General features: G+C 37.9%; 2 protein-coding genes across 9 annotated transcripts in view; both read left to right on the plus strand.

The window, feature by feature from the left end:
* The first annotated feature begins 601 nt into the window (after positions 1-601).
* On the plus strand, positions 602-15,840 carry ece1 (endothelin converting enzyme 1). Its single transcript, XM_079243013.1, has 18 exons — positions 602-1,145; positions 2,680-2,818; positions 4,967-5,179; positions 5,333-5,457; positions 5,579-5,725; positions 5,963-6,028; positions 6,346-6,534; positions 6,826-6,968; positions 7,194-7,308; positions 10,389-10,499; positions 10,586-10,684; positions 10,853-10,930; positions 11,034-11,137; positions 11,450-11,560; positions 12,675-12,742; positions 12,845-13,035; positions 13,606-13,701; positions 15,099-15,840. The coding sequence occupies exons 1-18, from the start codon at positions 1,017-1,019 to the stop codon at positions 15,273-15,275; spliced, it is 2,301 nt and encodes a 766-aa protein (XP_079099139.1). The 5' UTR covers positions 602-1,016; the 3' UTR covers positions 15,276-15,840.
* Positions 15,841-16,510: 670 nt separating this feature from the next.
* The window catches only part of eif4g3a (eukaryotic translation initiation factor 4 gamma, 3a), a 55,869-nt gene continuing 49,851 nt past the window's right edge, over positions 16,511-22,528 (plus strand). For 6 of the 8 annotated variants that reach the window (XM_079242565.1, XM_079242567.1, XM_079242566.1 and 3 more), the window contains exon 1: positions 16,511-17,081. In XM_079242565.1, coding sequence (XP_079098691.1) covers positions 16,918-17,081 — 164 coding nt within the window. In that variant the 5' untranslated portion in view covers positions 16,511-16,917. Of the gene's footprint in view, positions 17,098-22,528 lie in introns of all 8 variants that reach the window. The other 2 variants (XM_079242570.1, XM_079242571.1) reach the window with 1 other exon arrangement.

The raw sequence follows: 22,528 nt of genomic DNA on the forward strand, positions 1-22,528 counted from the left end.
TTGATCTCTCGTTAGTTATTACAGTCTTCAGCTAAAACGTTTTGTTAGTAAACCATTGTTGGCGTTTAACTGACATAGTTGGACAAAATGTCTTTGTGCAAGTGTTTGGATTCAGAATATTGTCTTTGTCCTGTGTGCTTGCTGTCAAATTAACTCAGCAAAGCCAAATGATGTAAATATATTTTCCTCTTTTGCACATGTTACAGATGTTTTTTAATCCACTAGTATTCTAGGAAAGTATTGCTATTTTGAGTAAAGGGTGAAACAAGAGAAAATTTTGTTTTCACATCTATCAGGTAACATTTACCACAGAAAACCACCACAACATGTAGTAGGAGGAGGATCTTTTTTGCTCCTTGCTTGGTGCTCCTCCCCTTAGTGTATTGTGTCCTATAGAAAGGGCACTGGGTGTGAACTACAACCGTGAGATTCCTCCCCAAATCTAAGTGAAACCACATTGGAGAATGTGCTTCGACAATGACGTACACACACACACTCACACACACACACACACACGCGCAGTCCCACAATCACTTCTGCACATTCAGTCTCATTCGTGTAAATCGCTGAAGTCAGAGCTCCTTCCTGTTTTTCACTAGTTCTGTCTTCTGTCGTGCCGTGTTTGCTTGGAATTGGCTGAAAAGGAAGTTCAGGAAGAGCGGGAGAGAGAGAACCCACAAGGAGACTTTTACCAGAACTTATGGGAGGAGGTTTTTTCCAGGACTTGTTACGTTTGCCCCTGCGTGTATCAGCCTGAAGCCATGGGGGCTGTGAGAGGTGTTGATAGGGTTGAAAGGAGCAGAGAAGTGCTTTCAAAGGGGAGAGTTGACTATTCTTTTTAAAGTGAGGTTTGCGTATGAATAAAATAACTCTAACTAGAAAAACCAGATTCCACCAGATGGATTTGAGTAGGCAATCCTGCTCTGAAGCCTCAGAGACTGTTCAATAATAGTCGGCACACATATAAACAACTCTCATGCACAAGCTGCCATGAGAAGGTAGGGGCGAGAAAGAACATGGAAGCACTGAGAGAGTCATTTCTTCACTTGACTTTTCAGATGTCAACATATAAGAGAGCCACGTTGGATGAAGAAGACCTGGTGGACTCCACTGGTGACGATGTCTACCAGTCTTCACCCATGGAGGTAGACACACACACAGTGTTAAAAATAAATTAATGGAACGCTGCCGGTACCTCGTTGTTATGCACTTGCAGGCTTTGCATCTTAAAACTAATATTGTGTATCACAGATTAACATTTAAATTTGAGGGTGGAATCAGAAGTGAAGTTAAACTCTTGAAAAACATTATAACATGAAATATTAAGAACAGGTCTTGTAAGTGAAAGGTTTCAGCAGGGGTATGTATAACTTGTAGACTGTAAGGTGCCTGACATAATATCCTTTGTCTCCAGTTAGATCATATGTGTAAGTAGGGAGATCTAAAAAAAAGTCAAGCTTCAATATTCATTTTTCTTAATGATGAAGCTTGAAAAGAATAAAAATGATGACTTGGGTCCTGTACAATAAAGAGACATTCACTGTATGTTGTCAAACCTTCCAAAAGTGAGAATGTCTGAAGCGTATATACTAAAGAAATATAATCTTGCTTATTTGAATTAGAAGAATGTTTTAGATAACTTTTAGATTTCATAAGTCTTAAAGTACATGTTTATGTGGTAAAAAATAATGTTTGAGTCGTCAATACATTTGTATGTAACTGGCACAATTTACAGACCCCAAAATTATCCTGATACTCTGGTTTGTGAGATGACTATATTCACCAAAGCAGTGGCACATATTCAAATACTTTAAAACGTTTTTAGTCCAGGTCAGTGGCTCTTTTTTTCTAAATCCACATGTAAGATCTCACAGAGTGCTTGGATTAATTCTCTTCCCATGTTTCAGGTTTTCCAGGCAGATTAAATGTAACTTTCACAAACTGTGAAAAAATCCTGAAAAGAAAGTGCACGGGTTTTGGCAGAAATACAGTTTTGGTCCAAATCAACCAATGGTGCTGAGCTCCTTGGATTAAGAGGCTACCGTGGCTTTGGCAATTACTTTGATCACATTAAGTTTAACTGTTGGAGCCTCGTATAAACTAATAGCTGTAAATCTGATTCTTACACACACCAGGCATAATTGACTTCCACAGCATGAATTTGAGTCCCAAATTGTTGCATTTCTTTTTTTTTCTTCCAGTGGGATCATCATAGAGGGTTAAATGTGCCATTGGGGGGGGTTGTCAGTGGCTATTGACATCACTTCTGTGGGTAATTAAATCTCCTCACAGCGTAATAGAAAGCAGCAGTAGAAAACTGTGTAGGTGGTTGTTTTTGTTGCAACAGATATGGATATTTAGTGGGATTATCATGTCTGTTTTCGATCCCGGCACCTCGATACCCTGTGTGAGTCCGAGAACAATAAAAAGTGATTCATCTTTCCAAAGGAGGGTTCAACAGGCTGTAACAGAGAAACTATTGTGCTCTGAAATAAATACCTGTCATCAAATCCCTGAGAAAATATTTTCCACAGAGTTATAGTTCTACACTGTAACATAATCAAGTTTGTCTGTGTGCTTCGAAGTTGTCCTTTTTACAAATCCAGCTATGCTAAAACACTCGCCAGCGGTTATCTTTGATCTGGTTGATTAATTGAAGCACTCTGTTTGCATGGGCAGGTGACTCTTCTGCAGCGCCGGACTGCCACATGTTGGTCAAACAAAACAGAAAGAGAGAAGAGGCTGCTCTTCCTAGTTTGTGCCCTGTCAGTCGCCTTGTTCGTGTCGCTTATATCTGCCGGAGTTTTCTACAGACAAGGTGAGTTCAACGATTTTTTTGGGGAAAAGAGTGTTTTGTGTGAAAAAGACAACTTCAGTCTGTTTCTCCCAAATGTCTGCTCATTCCATTTGAAAAGGTGAACAGAAACTTGTTAGATTAGGTTCAATACTAGAAAGAATGAGAAACATGTATACACTAAATGCTTCTTTTGGCGTCTCTGAAGCTAAGAAATTGCCATGTGTCTCTTTAGCTTTGTTTAATTGAATCAGAAACATAAAAACTGCAGTTGACTATTTATATAGTCCTTGGGTATTCTTTTAGTCACACATTTCCCCTGACTGATGTAAACAGAAATTTCTCTTTGTCTGTCTCTCTCCAAGGAAGTAAATAATGGTACAATTAGGGGCTAGAAAAACAAATTGTAAAATTTAATATCAGGTTTTTTTGTTTCACAATTTTAAAATTGAATAAAAAACAAAAAAAACCAAAAACCTTTTTTTTTCAAAGAAATAAAAATAATCCATTATAAAATTCTTGTTATTTTTATTATATTTTATTGATCTTTTTACTTGTCTTCCAGGGCATTATAACAGCAAAATGGTAATTTGGCTACTGTGTTGTTTTTTCCTAACTGAAATCAAGATAAATGACTCGCAAAAAAAAGTTTTGTACATTTTCTTTGGTTTTTAATGTACAAAAATCAGCAATGTCGAAGAATTTTGAGAATTGCAATTTAAATCAAATGGGTACCCAAAAAATCTGAATCAAATTCAGCATATCATCACAGCCCTAGTACAAACTCGTATTTCAGCTCTCTAAAACTGAAGCTGTGCACTGTTGCAGTCGGGGTCATCCACTGATCAAAGTCTAGTAGGTCTTCTGTCATTAGTTATGATTTTCTGCTCCCAAAAAACAATTTTCTTGCATTTTAAATCTGCTCTGAAACTTTTTCGAAGTATTGTTCAGAAGAGAAACCTGGAAAAAAAGGGAAACAACAGAGCTGGGTTTTTTTTTTTTGTTTGTTTTTTTTTTATTAAAACTTACTTACAGCACTATTATGTCGTTATATTTTTATATATCATTATTTGCAATAGTGAAAACTTCCAGGTTGTTTCTATGGGATTTGAGTACAAATCAGGCAAGAATTGGGAATACTTTATACCCTCATTATGGATACACATATAGTACTTTGCAATCTAGTAAATGTTGTTCATGAGTTTCTAGCTGAAGCCACACATTCTGTTAAAGTGCCTTCAAAACAGACTTTAATCTCTCCCCTGAGTTTGTTCATTATGGGAAAGGGCTTGATGATTTACTATTATATCCTGGCTGCTTCCCATCAGTTTGTTTCCTCAATCTTACCATGGAAAACTGAATACCACTTCCTCTCATCCTGCATCGCATGTCAGATCACACTTTGAAATAATAAAAGGAACAAGGATGAAATATCCTCAGGGAAATATTAACCTTGCCACTGTTCATAACTTTGTCTCTGTGTTTGTCTTTAACCTCATATAGAGAGACGGCAAAGGTATGGGTGCAGGTCAAAAGTTAGTAGTGGACTTGTTTTTCTTTTGTGTAATGAGTAATACTTTCACTTCTGTAAACACTGAAAATATTCAATACTTTGTTATTTTAATACATTTTATGTTTAGACTTTGAAAAATTACCTACACTTATCACCACTTCAGCAGCTTCCTCTTTATGTTATTCAAGAAAGTTTAACACACACAATATAGATTTGTAGGAAAAGTTGAGTGCTAGTGGGGAAAAACCTATTTACCACCAAGTTAAAATACTAAAAATGTAAAGCGATTTCCTGTTTTTGTGAGCCAGAAAGAAACTGATGGATGTCATCCAGATTGTCCTCCTTGTGTGTCTTATTTTTTTTCCCTTATCAATAGGCAATCACATAGTTAACATGTGACATTGCCCCATGGCACATTTCAGCTAACTATTTAGGATTTTTTTTTTTATTTTTACAGGAACAAATATTCCCTTCAGGTTGTGTATCTTGGCTTACAAAATGATAGTTTCCAGATGCTCAGAAGCCCTTCATGCATATTTGTCTTACCAAGAAATATTTTCAGATTCTTCGCTGTGGTTGTCTTTCCCACTAGCTGTTATGGGTGAAAGGGAAATATCTAAGAATTTAATTAGATTTTTCACTGTATCTTCTACTTTCAGCTCACCCAGGCTTGTGCCTCACAGAGCCATGCATTACCATGGCCAGTGCAGTCCTGGGAGCCCTGGACAGGTCCGTAGACCCCTGTCATGACTTTTACAATTTCGCTTGTGGGGGCTGGGTGAAGAACAACCCCCTCCCTGAGGGGAAGTCCCGCTGGGGTCCTTTCAGCAACCTCTGGGAGCACAACATGCTTGTTATGAAGCATTTATTAGGTGAGGGGCTTAATTTAAATACAGCTCCAAGTCCTTAGCTGACTTTTATCCAGGCAGACATGTACTGTGTCTTTTCCAGCATATTTTCCTCAGCTGTGGAAGCCAACTTCTTTTTTTGTTGACATAACTTATCTAACATCTTTACTTGGGCAGAGAATACAACAATAAAAGGCTTGAGCGAAGCAGAGGAAAAGGCCCAGCGATATTATCAGGCTTGTATGAATGAGTCCAAGATTGAGGAATTGGGAGCGAAGCCTCTTCAGCAGCTAATCGCCCAGGTGTGCTTCTTTACGAGCACATTTACACATTAAACAAAGTCATAATTTCACTTCCTAGTTTTCATTCTAGGAGCTCGTTTCCATGCACCAATTAAACGTCTGCTTTTTCCTTATTTTCCAGATAGGTGGATGGGCTCTGACTGAACTCTGGGACAAGGACAATTTCCAAGAAGTTCTGCGGACAGTGTCAGCCAGCTTACACACATCTCCTTTCTTCACTGTGTTTGTTAGCACAGACTCCAAAAACTCCAACAGTAATGTCATTCAGGTATAGAGAATTTAATCATTATAATAAGTATCACAATACTGCACATTTATCTCATGAGGCACTTTTTTCATTGCTCTGTGGGGTGTCATGAGGCAGTAATGAATTGCAATATGATCTTTGTAGAGCCTCTGCTTTTACTTGCGATGCTAGCAGCACAGGAATGAAAACAAAAGGTCGTTTGTGAGTGCTGATGTGAAGATTGTACAGAAAGTCATAGGATGTTTCTTTTGGCTGTAGGTGGATCAGTCGAGTCTGGGATTACCGTCACGGGATTACTACCTCAACAAAACAGCAAATGAAAAGGTATTAAGAGCAGGCCATTTACAGCAGTAGACTCATTTTACATTGGTTAAGCTAAAAATGTGCAAAAATTGAGAACAAAAATATTTTCAGTTCAGCTAGCGATTGAAAATACCCAAAAGCGCCTTGCATGCCTGCAAAGGAAGCCCAGAAATAATAAATAAATATGTCAGGTTCAGGGAATAAGCGCTGTTTAGTTGCCAGTAATTGCATGCTTTAGGATTACTTTCCTAATTTAATTTCTTCACATCTGCACATACATTTAGTCTCCACAATCACCCTATTTCTAACTCATTGTGCTGTTCGCATGAACTTTGCAGTATCTCACAGCATACCTCAACTTCCTCGTGGAGTTGGGGGTTCTCCTGGGCGGCTCAGAAGAGACTTCTCGCATGCTGATGGAAGAGATTGTGGACTTTGAAACCACCCTGGCCAACATCACGGTCCCTCAGGAGGAGAGAAGAGATGAGGAGCTCATTTACCATAAGATAGAGGCCAAGGACTTAAAAGTGAGTGTCACCTGTTGTGTTGTTAACTAAGACCAGGAAGAAGGATGTACAATATTTTAGAAAACTTTATTTAAAGCATGATAGGCATCCAGCCATCCATCCATCCATTTTTTGGGTATAATGTCTCGCCATATTCTTGTCATAAAGAAAGTGATAAAGTGTTTAAAGAATGTCAACATGAATATAAGTTGTTATGGTGTGGAACTTTAAAGAAACTAAACATGTCTTGGTTCAGATGATTGTCAGCATGTTCCTGTTGTTCTTGTTAAGTTTAATCTTTTGCCATTGCAGGATTTGGCCCCCGCAGTGGACTGGATGCCATATCTCAGAGAAGTGTTTGCGCCCGTGCCACTTAATGAATCAGAGCCAGTGGTTGTTTACGCCAAAGAATACCTCCAGAAAGTTTCTGACCTCATTGTGAAAACAAATAAAAGGTGAGATACTCCCTCATTTTGAGCATTGTTTCAATAAAGTTTCAAAAGCAGGTTGCATGTTGCTACATTGTTGCAGCTATGTAAATATCCTAATAAACTTTACATGCTTTACACTGTTTGCATCCAATATGTGAGTATGAACTTTAATGAAAGGCACAATTATGATTCTTCTGTTAATACTGATGGGATTACAAATGAGTTTCATGTTTTTGTTTTTTTTTACAGCCTACTCAACAACTACATGATAATGAAGGTGGTTAGAAAGATGGTTTCTGTTTTAGACCAAAGGTTCCAGGATGCAGAGCAGCGCTTCCTTGAGGTCATGTATGGGACTAAGAAGGTAAGAAACGGACACTGGCAGCGTTCTCCCGCAGTGTACTGTGGGCATGAATCAAATAGATGTAGACTTAGAGTTAGCATCAAGGTGATAGAAAGAGAAGAAAACAGAAATATAAAAACAAGTTTGACTGGATGGTAGGTTTTTAATCCATAGTTTTTGGGGTTTTTTTTTATCACGTCACTGTACTACAAATAAATATCTGAACCAGGCAAATCAGTATGTTGTTGCATGTTTGAAGTTACACTTATAGAAGTGTCCAATTCTGAGAGAGACACCTGTAAACTGTAATGATCTACAAAGACAGTCAAAACAAGCTGATTTCAGCAGTGACCGAAGACATTTATTATGACTGGTGCAGAGATGTGAACAAACAGAGTTGCTGATTATCAGACAATTGTAGTTTGCAAAAAAAAAAACACAGGTGCATCTTGTACAGAAGATTAATGAAGAGTTGTCATTAAGGCTTAATGTTACATCAGCTAACTACTATAAAGAAAACCTTTTAGTCTTCCCTGTCACCGATCACTTTTGTGTCTTACCCAAATATGCATCATTATAAAAAGTTTATTACTTAAAAGAAAAAAAGCCATATAGATGTAAACCTGTCCGCTTGCACGTTCTCCTCACTGTTATGCCATATTTCTCTTCACTCTGGGTGCATACTTTGGAAAATTCCCCCTCAGCTACAGAAATAATGGTGCATCTATTAAAAGGAAACACAAGGAAAGAGAACAAAATGGTACATCATTCCATAATTACCAGTTAACAGCATTCATACTTATGACCCTCCACAAACTTTGCACCCTGCAATAGAAAATCATAAATACATATGCAACAGGATCAAATGCATAAATGCTTGTTCACACATCTAAGCTCAGCAGTACATAGGGACAGTAACTTGTCAACACTGTAACAAAGTTTGTGTCAGGTACAATAAGGCAATAGTAAATCTGCCCTGACATAGCTGTTGTGCAAATGAATATGAAATGACCTGTTACAAACCAATGAGAAAAAGAATGACTTGGAAACCATAAATATTTCATTGGGCAGTGCGTCTGCGTATGTGTGCGTATGTGTGTGTGTTTTTATTTTTTATTTTTTAAGTCAGATTCATAGCAGTAAATCTGGTTCACAACCAAACAGCTGAGTTTAGAGAGCTTTTCTCTTGACCCTGTGTTCTTGTGCTTGACACTATTCACTGAGTGCAGATATATGCATATAAGCAAAACCTGGTCTTGACAGGTAATTATCCCTATAAATCCAAACATATCATATTTGATACATGCAGTTTCTGAGACATTTTGCATCACTTTATGGTAGAAACTTTACTCAAAACTCTGTTGTACTCCATATGATTCGAGTCGCCTGCTCGCTGATGGGATACCAGAAAGCAGAGAATTACACTTCAATAATTTTTACCTGTCATATAATAATAAATGGTACAAATACTAAAAAATAAATTGATACATTTGTTTAGATTTGGTTAAAAGGACCAAATAAAGAATTCAGATTTAAAAAATTTGACTTTTCTGCAAAGTTGTTTTAAGGTTGGGCTTTAAAGGGTTAAAGTGTAATAGATAAAGTTTTAAATTAAGACATCCTGGCATAAATACATGTGTGAATGACACTTCAGCCAGTCATACTTCCTTCGTGGTGAATAATTGTTTAACTACGAGGGCTCCAGTGACCCCAGCCCTTATCTAAGCGAGATCCTGTTCCCACTGTCTTGTTTCCACCGGGGTCAAGCTGTAAAAACAAACCAGAAGTTTCTTTGTGTGTCTCTGTGTGTCTGTTTTATGTTAGTGCAGCTGGGACTCTTTTTCCATCTCTTACTGTGTGCCTAGTAGATTTTACAGCTCTGCTTGGTCCTTGCTATGACCTTGTTCCTTTATACGTACTTACACTTGCAGCTCCATTTGTACTTCCTCTTGCCTGATAGTGCATTTTTCACACAGGGAATGTTTCTTATCTGTTGTCAGTGTATAAGTTGTTTAAATTATATATTTTCTAATATATATTAGAAAATCTCAGTATCTACAGAAATGCCTGTTCTTACTTAAACTTAATTAAATATAGCTTATTGCCTACTTTCCTAAGGACAGTCCTACAGAATAGTTTAGTACTGTGTGAAAGTCTCCATTGCAAACTAGAAAATGATGTCTTAAATTCCTGTCTTGTGCTTTTTATTTGCACTTTTTGTTCACATTGAGTCACTTAAACCACTTCACTTCAGACTATAGACAAGCTATGAATTTACATGAGAGTCCGTCTAAAACATAATATTAAGTTTCATTGACAGAATGTGTTGCCTCATGTTTATTGAGAGACTATGCCTAAAAGACCATATAGTCATTGAGCAGGCAGGAAGTGGCCAAAGGCAAGTATGTATCAAAACTATTATCCAGGATTAAATGAGAAAGAATCCCCCCCAATAATGTCTTGCTAAGTGAACGCCTCAGGCCTCACAAACCCAAAGAAGATATGGAAAAGGAGGACTAATCACCCTGGAAAACCAAATTGCACAACATGTACCACTGACAAGCTGAAGAAGTGGCAGATATCAAAAAGTTCTACCAGGAAAAGACTGTGCTGATGCAGTTTTTATTTGGCTTAAAAATGCATTTTGTAATGGAAAAGAAGTAAACACCCTCTGGAAGGAACTCACTTTGTAGAGAAATCTATCTGCTCTAACAGTTGGTATCTTTGTTTATTATATTCAGAGTGTTAGAGCCGCTTAATTTTACTTGTACACATTTTATGCAGAGCAAGATGACTCCTGTCACACTCATATTTTAGTCCTAAAAGCAGAATTTTTGGAAAACGTCTTCCTTTGTGTGCTTTCGATTTCCTATAGTTTCACAGCTGTTCTCTTAGACACACATTTAGTCTATAGCTGAGTACAACACATTTATCTACTGTAGTCTCACTCCATCTGTAAAATGTGGAAAGTGGCCACTTGAAACAAGAGGAAATACTTTGAACATAACACAGCACACTAGAAAAAAAAAACCTTCCACTGCAATGCAACAGTAAATTAAGATTACGTTTTCTCATGGTGTCTTGGTGTGCTGTTTTTGTAGAGCTGTATTCCACGTTGGAAATTATGTGTCAGCGACACAGACAGCGCCCTGGGTTTTGCTCTCGGAGCCATGTTCGTCAAGGCCACCTTTGCTGAGGACAGCAAAGCCATTGTGAGTGTCTCAATATCCTTCCCACATAATAACTTCTCCTGCTGTGTGAGATGATTTGATTTTAACTCATCCCCTCTTTGCTCCAGGCTGAGGAGATGGTTGGACAAATCAAATGGGCATTTGAGGATAGTTTAAAGTATGTGAGCTGGATGGACTCAGAAACAAAAAGAGCAGCAAAAGAAAAAGTGAGTAAAAAATCGGGCAATGTTTTTTTTCCTTGTTTGGTCGTCCTACTAATGCTCCACAGACTGTTTGTTATAAAACAGTTTTCATTGCTGAAGCAGTAGCAAAAGACACCACTGCCACCTGGTGTGAAAATGCGTCTTTTACAGTTTTTATCTCATCTTTCTCAGGCTGATGCCATATACAACATGGTTGGCTATCCAGAATTCATAATGAATGCCACCAAACTGGACAAAGTGTTCAATGATGTAGGTAAATGAGGGACTACTACTGTATTTGTAACATAGTTTTATTTGCCTCATTCAAACAGTGAACTCCATGTCCCATTGCTTTTGGCTGTCTCTCTTTTAGTTTGTGGTGGTGTCAGAACTTTACTTCCAGAATGTCATGCAGTACTACAACTTCTCAGCCAGAGTGACTGCGGACCAGCTGAGGAAAACTCCCAACAGAAACCAGTGAGTTGCTCCCAGCTGCCCCTCTTCTCTCAGAGGAGGCGGCATGCTTCGATGGGAACACATTCCCATTGTACTGACTCAGCAGAATACTGCTGCCATCCACAAATGTTCCCCGGCAACCAGCTTCTCTCCACTGAACTGATCCTTGTCGCTAATTAGGCAGTGGGGGGGAGGGGTTAGATGAGCATTCCCATGCCCTCCAAACTGATCTGTAGTCAGTCTGGCACAGCAAGTTGTGCAGAATCAGTGTTTGCAATTTGTAGTGACCTTGATGTCTGCAGAGTGTCTTGATTCTCTGCTCTTTTTTTGCAGGTGGAGCATGACCCCTCCAACTGTAAATGCATATTACAACCCAACCAAGAATGAGATGGTTCTTCCTGCAGGAATCCTTCAAGCTCCATTCTATAGTCGATCGTGGCCTAAGTATGTGTTCCACATTGTATTTTGAATTTGCAAAATCCTATTCGATGAAAAACATGTACATATTAAACAACTCTGGCCCATTACCACATTACACAGTGTTAATACACAATACAAAGTCTGGAACACCACGTAGAGTAGTGTTCCTTCATAAAGTGCATTGAAACCGTGTATTGCCCTGGTCTGAGTTGTTTAATCTCCTTATGCCATGATCCCACATAGTAAACATTTTATAATGCTCTTTTTTATTTTTTGGGTTTTTATTTGTTTTTTTTTTTAATTGGCAAAATTTGTTAGATATGCTAAAGTATAGGAACTATTGTATGTTTGCCTTGATGTACTTTTTATGCTAAACAACTGTTGTCAGCTGGTTCAGATCGCCTGTCAAAAACCAGCTGAACTGAATGATCTGAACCAGCAGTTTATGCTGCTATGGTGACGCTCTTAACGTCACCTTAACGTTAACAGTGATTTAACTTGCTGAATAATGTGGACAAGAAAATGTGAAAAGAAAATAATGCGCCCCAGTTGGCATTACTGTCACTGTTTCATTCCATTTTAACTTCTTTTGAATTGGTTGAGGGAGTCATGTGGTCTTAAGTCTGAATTATTTGTGTTTTTTATACCTTTGAGTTGGATATTTCTTTTTTTATTCAGCTTGAATAGTTGACAAGTTTTAAGATTAGGGAAGAAATTCAAAAACAGAAGAAAAGGAAAGTTATTGCTGATATAAATTTATTCCCTGAAGTAAAATCACACCTTAGCTTTTATGCATTAAACTAGTGACTATTGATTAAAAACTTTATGGCTTCAGGCTATCTTTTTCATCCAACTGTTAGAAGATTATCAGCTTGCTAAATATCTGAAAATATATCAAAATATTTCTCAAACAAAATTTGTAGCTGTGCTCATAAATTATGAAAAGTTATTCTGAACAAGTTTTTTGCAGATAAGGCTTCATGTTTCTTATATACAGTATAGTGTGTGTGTATATATATATATATATATATATATATATATATATATATATATATATATATATATATATATAGATATATATATATATATATATATATTTATATATACTTTTTTTTCTCTTTTTTTTTCTTTTTTACAGAGCTCTTAACTTTGGTGGTATTGGAGTGGTCATGGGCCATGAACTCACTCATGCTTTTGATGACCAAGGTTATTAAATATACAGAAAAAAAGACACTTTTACGTTTAAATTTTAAATAAAGTTGCTTAAAGCATAATTTGTCACAATATTTTGTAATATTTAATTCAAAGGTCGAGAATATGACAAGGATGGAAATTTACGCCGCTGGTGGAAGAACTCCTCTGTGGAGGCCTTCAAGCAGCAGGCCCAGTGCATGGTGGAGCAGTATGGCAATTACAGCATCAACCAGGAGCCTCTGAATGGAAGACACACACTGGGAGAAAATATTGCTGACAATGGTGGACTAAAGGCTGCTTACAAGGTCTGATGGCAAAGAGAAGGTGTAATTGCCTTCTTATTTTCTCTGATCTTTACAAGGAGGACTTTTAAAATCTGGAAAGAATAGCATTCTGTGAGCAATCTAGATTAAAAAACAATCTGTTTCATGTCTTAATTAGTATGGGAAATTTGTCTATTTGCTACATTTTTGTCAGATCTACCATTTATAAGGTCAGATAACAATAACATTACTCTGGCAGTTAGTTTATTGGGGCTGTTGTGGGTCATTCCCATTAATCTGTATTGGAAAAAGTAGGTTGTCTAGTTTACAGTGAAGCTTGGATGTGTAACAGGTGGTAATGAGAGGCCTTGTCAGCCTCTGGTTACTTCCTTCCATGCACACATTCTTTCCATGTAGTGAAAGGTCAGAAGCTATGAAGCCGATGAGTAAGGAATATGAAAGTAAAAGTTACCCAGTATTGAATAATACATTTTCCTCAGCAAAACAACACCATCCTGATCTCCTCTATTTGGTTTTGAATAGCTGTGTAGGTGCCTAAGTGGAGATAACATTGATAGCATCTGTGTAACATGACTATTTGTTGTTTTGAAGGCTTATGTGAACTGGATCAAACAGAACGGTGAGGAAGATACGCTGCCTGCCCTGGGAATGACAAACCATCAGCTGTTTTTTGTGGGGTTTGCCCAGGTTTGTATCTGCTAAAGTATATTCTATACTCTGACTTGACTGGACTGTCTAAATACTTTTCCATTCCATAAATTATATTGTGAAGCTCATTTGCAGATGTGCCTTGAGATATGAAAGTTATCAATCATTTTGGAAAAATAACATATTTTTTCCATAACATGAAAATTATATCTGCTCATTATCTATTAGGATACTGTTTGCTCGGTTTAGGGTAAAGTTCAGGACACAAGATCTTTCTCACTTATACAACAAGCCCACTTTTAGTTTGTGTGGACTGTAGGCTTCATGTTTCAGTATAACACTTAGCCAAGTTTCATACCAGAGTGGTTCCGAAGAAGTTGTCACCCAGTTATGTTTGTACATTGATGTGTAAAAGCAATACACAGAGATAAACTCCCAGTGGATAACTGTAAACATGCTTTCACTGTTTTGCACATTTAAGCATTGAACCTATTTTTAAGAACTGGTGGGATTCTGGGTTAATTATCAACACAAATTAAGTAAAACATGGATAAGTTTTGACAGGAACTTTCAAACACTTCCCTCAACTCCCACTTATACTTCTACAATAAGCTAAGGCTTGAGTTTAGTTCTTGCTACCTGATGTACTTTGAAATAGTAAATAGTCAGTGTGGAGTAATCACTTTTGTCTGCTGTAAGACGACAACATGCTGCAAAGGACCTCTGACCCATCAATGTCTTTGTCCAACTCAGAGTATTTAAATAAAAACTAGAGAAGCACTCGGAGACCAAAGACCTCTGGCAAGCAGCTCATTTCACTAATATTATGATTTCCACACCATGTTATAATCCTGTACCATTTTATATGTATTCACTAGTAGATTCCCAGATTTACTGATGATGAGTCTACTGCGTCTTGGCTATATTGTGATGTTTGTTGTATGTTTCCTTTCATTTGTTCTCTTGCAGTGATGAAAATTCCAAAGATCCTCTATTTTTCCTGTTCTGGCTCATAGTATCCAGAATTTTGCTGGGATTTAGATTTATCTTTGAAATCTTGTCAAGACCTATTGGGAACTTTTGTATTTTGTTGGCCAAACACCCTAAACATTTATTGTGGAGTTATATTCATATATACTTTAAATGTCCTGATCTCGCAATGATAAAAAAAAATATCCTGGATCTAGGTGGTGATCTGGATCACTCCCAGAATGTCTAAGTTGACCAAGACACATTCTTAGAAAAAAAAATTATAAAAATCCGTCCAGTAGTTTTTATGTAAAGTTTCTAACAGACAGACAAAAAAAACCTTCACTACTTGATGGAGGTAAAAATATGACTTGATTAAAAAGTGAGCCCAGTCCATGGACTCTTTCTTCATTGATTCAATAAATTTAGAAGAAAACTGACTTATGGTATCTCTTTTTCTCTTGCAGGTATGGTGCTCTGTCAGGACACCTGAGAGCTCACACGAGGGAGTAATCACAGATCCTCACAGTCCATCAAGATTTCGAGTCATCGGTACCATCTCCAATTCACATGAATTCTCAAAGCATTTTGGTTGCAAAGCGAATGCCCCCATGAACCCTAAACATAAGTGTGAGCTTTGGTGAAACATCTTTGCTCATTGACATTCACTGGAGAAATAAATGAACATTGGAGAAAACAGCATAAGAATGACAAAGTCTCTGGACGGACATGCAAGAACCACTGAAACCCTTAATGCCTTTGCCACTTAATGCTTATCAGACTCCTTATCAGGACAGAACGTGCCTGGATTGTGTGGAGGATTGGAATCTTGGTTGGTTAATGAAGCAGCTTCCTTCAAGCTCTTGAGTTAAATATAGTTATAAATGTGTTTTTCAACACTGGAAACCCAAAAAAATAGTCAGAAAACGAGGGAAATTACTAAAATTTTGCAAACCGCTTCTTCATCATGCAATAAATGAGCAAAGTGCTGTTTCTTTTTTTATTTTACTTTTCACTGTTCTTGGATTTACTAAGATTTATTGTATTTTATTTATAGTTATATTTTTTATAAAGGAATAAGCCAGGGATCTGCAGGATTTATAACCAATGTTTGATCATTTGTTTTAATCACACATTATGTCTTTGAACCACTTCACATTAAAAAATAAAGTTTGTAAAATGTGGTCGAACTGTGTTGTTCCTTAAGAAAAAAACACAAGTCACGATGTGCCATACCTACCTGTACATATAAAAGTAAAGTCATTGTGTATATTAAAATTAATTTCAATTCATTAATGTCAGTTTCATGGTTTGTTAAACTGTCCTAAATCATTATGACTCACACATACATAAGACTACTTCCAGAAAAACAAGGTCTCAGATTTCATTACTGAACAAATTACTGTAACTCAGTTGGTGAAACGTGTGACCGAAAGGCAAATCTGCTCTCTGAACAGTAGATGGCGCTCACGACGCACTAATGTTTACTCCTTCTGTAACTCAGATACTTTACTGTGCCAATGGCCAAAGAACTGACTATAGTCTTTTGTCTGAACATACATTATGATATTAATTATTCATCTATTTATTAAGTTACATTAAACAAATGTAAAACTTAATTCGTTTGATTTTATTTTCGTTAATGTAACAATCATAATTAAATATAGATATATTGTCGACTTAAATCGTATTAACTCAAAGATTAACTTGAAATAAAAATATACAAATAAATACATAAATAAATAAAATAAATAACCGTGCAGTGCATATTTTGGTACGTGTGGCACGCTGGATCTGTGTTTGATTGAACGCTAGATGATTAGCCGAGCGACTCCGTAACTGGCCGAGGATTGCCGAATCATCTGTCCTGCCTGGACTGCTGAAAGCGGCCGCAACGCCATGTTGGCGAAGTCTCTCATCTCTGTGAGAAAAAAATGATAGAAAACATAATTGCCGAGAAGAAAAGGTAGATCGCCGAGGGAGGTCGAAGATCGCGGCGATTATTTCGTTCAAAAGAAACGAACCGAGCCGGATCCACAGCGGTTCCGGACGGGCAAGGGAGGCTAAACCTCCCACCGTCCCCATGAATAGCACCGCTGATCCGAACAGCGACTTTCCATGAAAAAAGACGTTTTGTGTTGCTATTCGAGCTTCGTTATCCCAGTTCGTTAAAGGGATTTGGGGCCTGTTTGAAGAATCTGCTACGCTTGCTCCATGAATGCAAGCTAAGCGTTGTTCGTATCAGTATTTATTAGGATATTGTTTTTATTTGTTAATTTCTTTGCGATGAGTTTGCCACCGAAAGTGGTCCCTAAACCCGCCACTGTCGCAGTTAGCGGACCTGGAAGTGGCCCCTCTCCTTCGAGCCAACTGCGGGCTACCCTGACCTCCGTGTCTCTGCCGCCGGGAGCCCCAACAGCTCCTCAGCCTGGCGCTGTACCACCACCCCAGTATCCTTTCACATGGGTAACAGAAATTGCATTTTCTTTTTATGCATTTAACTCTTTATGGCAACAAGGTACAATGCAGCTGTATTGGTACTAGAGGCAGGATGTGGAGATGAGGGGTTCGTTTGGAGGGAGCTGGGAGGGAGGGTACAATTAGCTAGCCAAGTGTGCTAACATTAGCTAATCAAGCCGGTTGTCCAAGCTAACTGATGTCAGGTTGATTTTTAGACAACTGAAGCCGCGCAATGCATTTATTTATACCTTGTTATCAAATAAATCTGTGTTTACACTGTTGTGCTATGTAAATGGTAAAGAATGTGGCGTATTTGTTATGGGAAGGCTCCCTCACTGGCGAGCAATCGGGCTTTCCACACCGGTTACCGGCTTTGTTTAGTGCTGATTGTTGATTAGCCAGATGCTTTAGCTGAGTTAAAGCACTGTTGAAGCTAAAGCTAAACCAATAATAGCATCCATGGCTAGCAAGTGCACAGGTTAGTGGACACAGCTTCGTCAAGTAGAAGAGCTTAATACATTTTATCTATGACCTGTGGTTTTTATGCAACTGAGCAAAAGTTCGCTAGTAACAGGCCTAGCCTGAGGAAATCGCTTATCCCTTGACATTTAATAAAAAATATTAGCTTTAGAGGAGGTGATTAAGTGCACCTCGACAGGCCTAAACTCTTTATATCACAGTGTATGTTTATTTGCTGTGATCGGTTTGTCAAATTATCTGCTGACAACAGTTTCTCTTTTTTTTATTTTTTTTTTATTTTATTTTTTTTAGTGTTCACTATCATTGTTTTTGTTTTACGTGCGCATCGTGTCCGGTTATATTTAACACACTAGGCACAATTACAACAAAAAAGCCAAAGATTCAGAATATGGTGTATAGTGTCATTCAGTGCCTAAAAATATGTCTTTACCTTAGAGTTAACTCTGGGGTGGCCTAGTGTTACCCTAGTCTACGTTTGGTGGAGTGAAGTCACCATGGTTGTGTCACCTCCTGTTTTATTTAAAGCATGGTATCAGTAGTGTGTGTGTGTGTGTGTGTGTGTGTGTGTGTGTGTGTGTGTGTGTGTGTGTGTGTGTGTGTGTGTGTGCGAGTGAGAGAGGATTAATTTGATGTCTCCTGCTTACTAGTCGATGTTTTTTGTGATCTGACCGCCTCTGTTGGGGTTTAGCTTTGGGTTGTGTTGTCTCATCCTGCCATCCATAGTCACATCTCCTACGTTTCTGATAGTTATAAAAGTGCAGTGAGAAACAGGTTTTAACAGGTGCCAGGATGAAGCCCTCGCTTTAACACAATTTTTCATATTTCTCAAATGCCTCTGAGTTAGATGATTTAACCAAAAATACTGTTTCTGTAGGTTTATATCCCTTTTGACTTGGTGCTTTTGAAATTATTACATTTTCCTCATCACTTTGACTTGCACAATAGGAAGTGAACTATTTGAATGTAAAGCTGAACCCTCTGATCATACTAATGTGCAGGTTGTTTTAGTTAGAAGGGCACATAAAAAATCATTTACATTGCCTGGTTAAAAAAAAAAAGTTTCACACACTAATATTCTGTGGGACAGCCTTTAGTACTGATTAAAGCACACATTTGTTGGCACATTGTTTTCACAAATGTATGTAATGTCACAGTATTAAAATCTGTCCAGAGCATGATTAGTATTTGTCAAGTTGTATCAGTGATAAAAGTATTGGCCTGCACTCCTAAGTGTTCTACATCACATCCCAAAATTACCAAATGAACTAAAACACATGCTCTGTGGCGGCCTGTCCCAAGTTTGAAAGTGATGCCTCATACTCTGAACCACTTTTAAGACAACACTACAAAATTTAAGCTTTATCATCCAGGTAATTTCGTCTTGAATTATTGCTGTGCCATCACATAAGAAAAATCAGCTGATGGAAACACCTGGTCATTCAGTACACTCAGGCCTAATTTTTTGGGCATGCAAGGTTGCTGAACTTGAGCCTATCATGAATTAGCCCAAGATCATCTGCTTAGTTGAATCCAGGTGGTTTCTGGGCTTTTTCATCAGGTATTTTAAGTTGTACTTACAACAAAATTATTTTAACTTTCCCAAATGCAAAGGCCAGACAATAAATTAATTCTTCCTTCATGGACTTTATTATATTCATGTTGCTGTTAACAATTTAGATTCAGGACTTGAGTCTCTATTAAATGGTGTTTTGAAATAGTACTTGGCTTTTATTAGATCTGATTGATTAAGTATGATTTACTTTTGCATTTAAAAAAACAAAGTTGTAATAGGATTTTTGAGAGAATAAATAATCTTCAAAATTGCAATGAAAAAAAGCGGTTTTGTCTTATTTGTAACTCGTGTGATCTCCCTATGGGTCTTTGCACTCTGTTTTATGAAGTACATCATTAAACTGCACTGTATTTAGTTATCATATGTCTAGGAAAACTGGCCCTCTGAGTGTTGCTACTCATCTGACCTCTTGCTCTCCCTTGGCCTCCGAGGTCAGGAGTGTGGGAGTGTGTTACTCTGCGTCTGGTCTGGATTCCTGGTGTATGGGAATTCCCACTTGGGGAATGCTGGTGTGTATGTTTATGAAGTCTTCAGATGCACGGGGGGTTTAGAGGGGTATGGTGGTAAGGCGCGTGTGCATATGTTTGCAGAAATAGCATGGGTAGAAGGATGTCCACGGTTTGTGTCTGCTTCTGTTTGTCAGGGAAACACCCAGTACATGAGTCTGCTGCTGCACTTGCCAAACAAAAGCTACTGCTTAGCATTCAGAGTGAGAGGCCAAGGTGGTGCTTCCCACCATCTGCCAACAAAGGCTCAGGTCACCCAGGCTGGCTCAGCCCTCCCTCATTTCCTTTTATCACCCCATAGTTTGCTTCACCCCATTGCTGGCTCAGCTGAGAAAACTTGAAGGCTTCTCCCCATTTGTCCAAGTTCTTCTCTTCAGGCCACCCCCTTTTGGTCTTCACATGATCTAGCAGGTTCATCTGTCTGTGAAAGAACTTCCTTCTTTATCTTTCTCACCGCTTGGCTACTTTGTGAAGTTATTCATTTCTCTGCTTTGAGCTCTTGTCATGCTTTTGTGCTAACTACATATTTCAGTAAAGAGCAGCAAAAAAGCACATACAAGACAATGTAATGTATGTGCCCAGCTGGTAGGTCACACAGCAGCATAGTCCTGTATTGCAGGACAGGTGTGTGCAGTCTGTATGATGAGATATTCTCGTGAGTGTACCCACTTTGGGACGTTATAAATAAACTGCTGAGTTGTTATGAGCCAGCATGCAGGACTGCTCTTTCCAGCGAGGGAGTGGCCTGTTGAGGAAGACATACCGCACACTCAGTTCTCTCCCAGCACTTTAACCAAAAGTGATATTAACACATCATTCTCAATGTGTGTTCCTGGTCTTTTTTTAATACATATTTTGCTGATTCAGGCAAAACATCTTCACATACATTGTAAAAACAGAGTAATTCTACCCATACAATGATTCAATTTAGTCTTTTATTAAGCTTTGAACACTGAGATTTTTTTTTTAGCAAAATGTTGTGCTTGTTGATGCTGATTATTTAAAGTTCAGTATAATTTTTATATGCACTAAAAACATTTTAATGCACAACTGGGAGTAATTGGCTGCTGTTTCTTTCCACTGTTTGCCCCTTCAATAGTAAATCATCATGGCAGTTGTATTTTTTGGCATCTGGGTCACTATCACTCTTGTGCTACTGTGGTCTAAGGTCAGCAGTGTTGCTGCTGTTGTAAACATAAACCAGTAACCTAGTGATAAAGAATCTCTTATTACTGGATTCTGCTCTTGCTTCTGCTGCATAACCTCTCCCAAAGTTCTTTAATTTTTGCAAAACATTTTTTTAATTTGTGGAGGTTGCATGTGTAGATTTTGTCCTGCAGTCCAAACATGCATTTTACATTCATTCCAAATTGCATGTTGGTGTGAATCTGAGCATTACATGCATGCTTGTTTCTCTTTGTTACCACGTAATGAGCTATCAAATATTAAGGGTGTTTCCACTTCTGATCTAGCATCAGCTGAGACAGACCCCAAGCTTCAACTATGCACAGGTTGTAGCTAATATATAAAGTTAACAGATGGAAAAAAGTCACACATTCCACTACACAAAATTGCAATTTCTCAAGTAGTTCTGGTTCTCAGAAATTGCTTGCCACAGCAAATAAAGCCTTGCTTTAGTTCACAATGGTTACTTGGTAACTGTCAGTGAGAGCTCAATTTATTTATTTCTTTTAAATATCCATTGTGAACCAGATTCTTATCAGACTGTTCAGCATTTATCCTGTTAATGGAGTTTTGCCCTTCATTGAAGATGCATTGTGTTGAAACATCTCATGTTCCTTTGAACAGAGTAATATTGACATCTTTAGATCATTGCACAAAGTGCCACCAACTGAATTAGCAGATTTTAAAGTCAAGGTTGAGCTTTGTCTTTCCAGACAATCTCTCATTTACTGAAACTGTAGAAACTTCTTTTTACTTTATTCATCATTTTATCAGGGTTTTGTGATAACGAAGAACATGCTCTTTAAATGGAAATTTAGTGATAATTCTTGGAATCAGACTATATTATTTAGATTTTTACCATATTACTGCCTTTCATTCATTTCTGTACAAGTGCAGATGGCTCGTCTGTTTTTAGTATGAAACAAAAAAAATAGATAGGATGGTTGCAACAGGCACCTAAAGCCATTGTTGCTTAAGATTTGGTTTGCTAGTGTTGAATCCACTGACCTACCATCTATTGTTCATACTGTAGTGAAAGAGCAGTCTCAGCAACAGCAGGCAGGCAGTGAGAGCTTTGTGAGCTTCGCTTTTATCCAACTGTGTGTGTGTGTTTGTGTGCATGTGTGTTAGTGAGAGGCCAGTGAGCCAGCAGGGAGAAGGAGGGTTTGTATCTGCACCATCTGGGCCGTCTCCACTCACTTCCTGTCCCTTCACTTAGAGCCCTCTGCACAAAGATTTCCAGGTACTCTGTCTCATTCAAATGGGATGTCGCAGTTTCCTTTAAGTCTGTGAGATATGTTGGCTTGTGCTGTAATGCATGTTTTCTTTTATTAGTTTTCTTTCTCCATGGTTAGGAATGGGATGCACTAATCCAATTTTTGGGAGTTTCAATCCAATACCAATATCTGAAATTTGAATATCTGCCAATATTGATATTTGCCGTTATCAAATCTGTTTATGTGAACATTATTGTGACGATGGTTATGATTGCTGATATGACTGTGTAAGATTTCATTAGGTTGCAATAAATTACCGATCCTTTTTTAAGTTACTTCACCAATAAAAATAAAATAACATTACACATTTGGCACATTTTAGCTAAATACAACTATAAATGTGTGGTTTTGAAACAAAGATCGAGCTTTTAGTGCAGTGTTCATCATTGTGCAGCTCGTGAGCGACATGCGGTCAC

Source organism: Telmatherina bonti, assembly GCF_933228915.1.
Source record: "Telmatherina bonti genome assembly, chromosome: 6".
Taxonomy (NCBI): Eukaryota; Metazoa; Chordata; class Actinopteri; order Atheriniformes; family Telmatherinidae; genus Telmatherina; species Telmatherina bonti.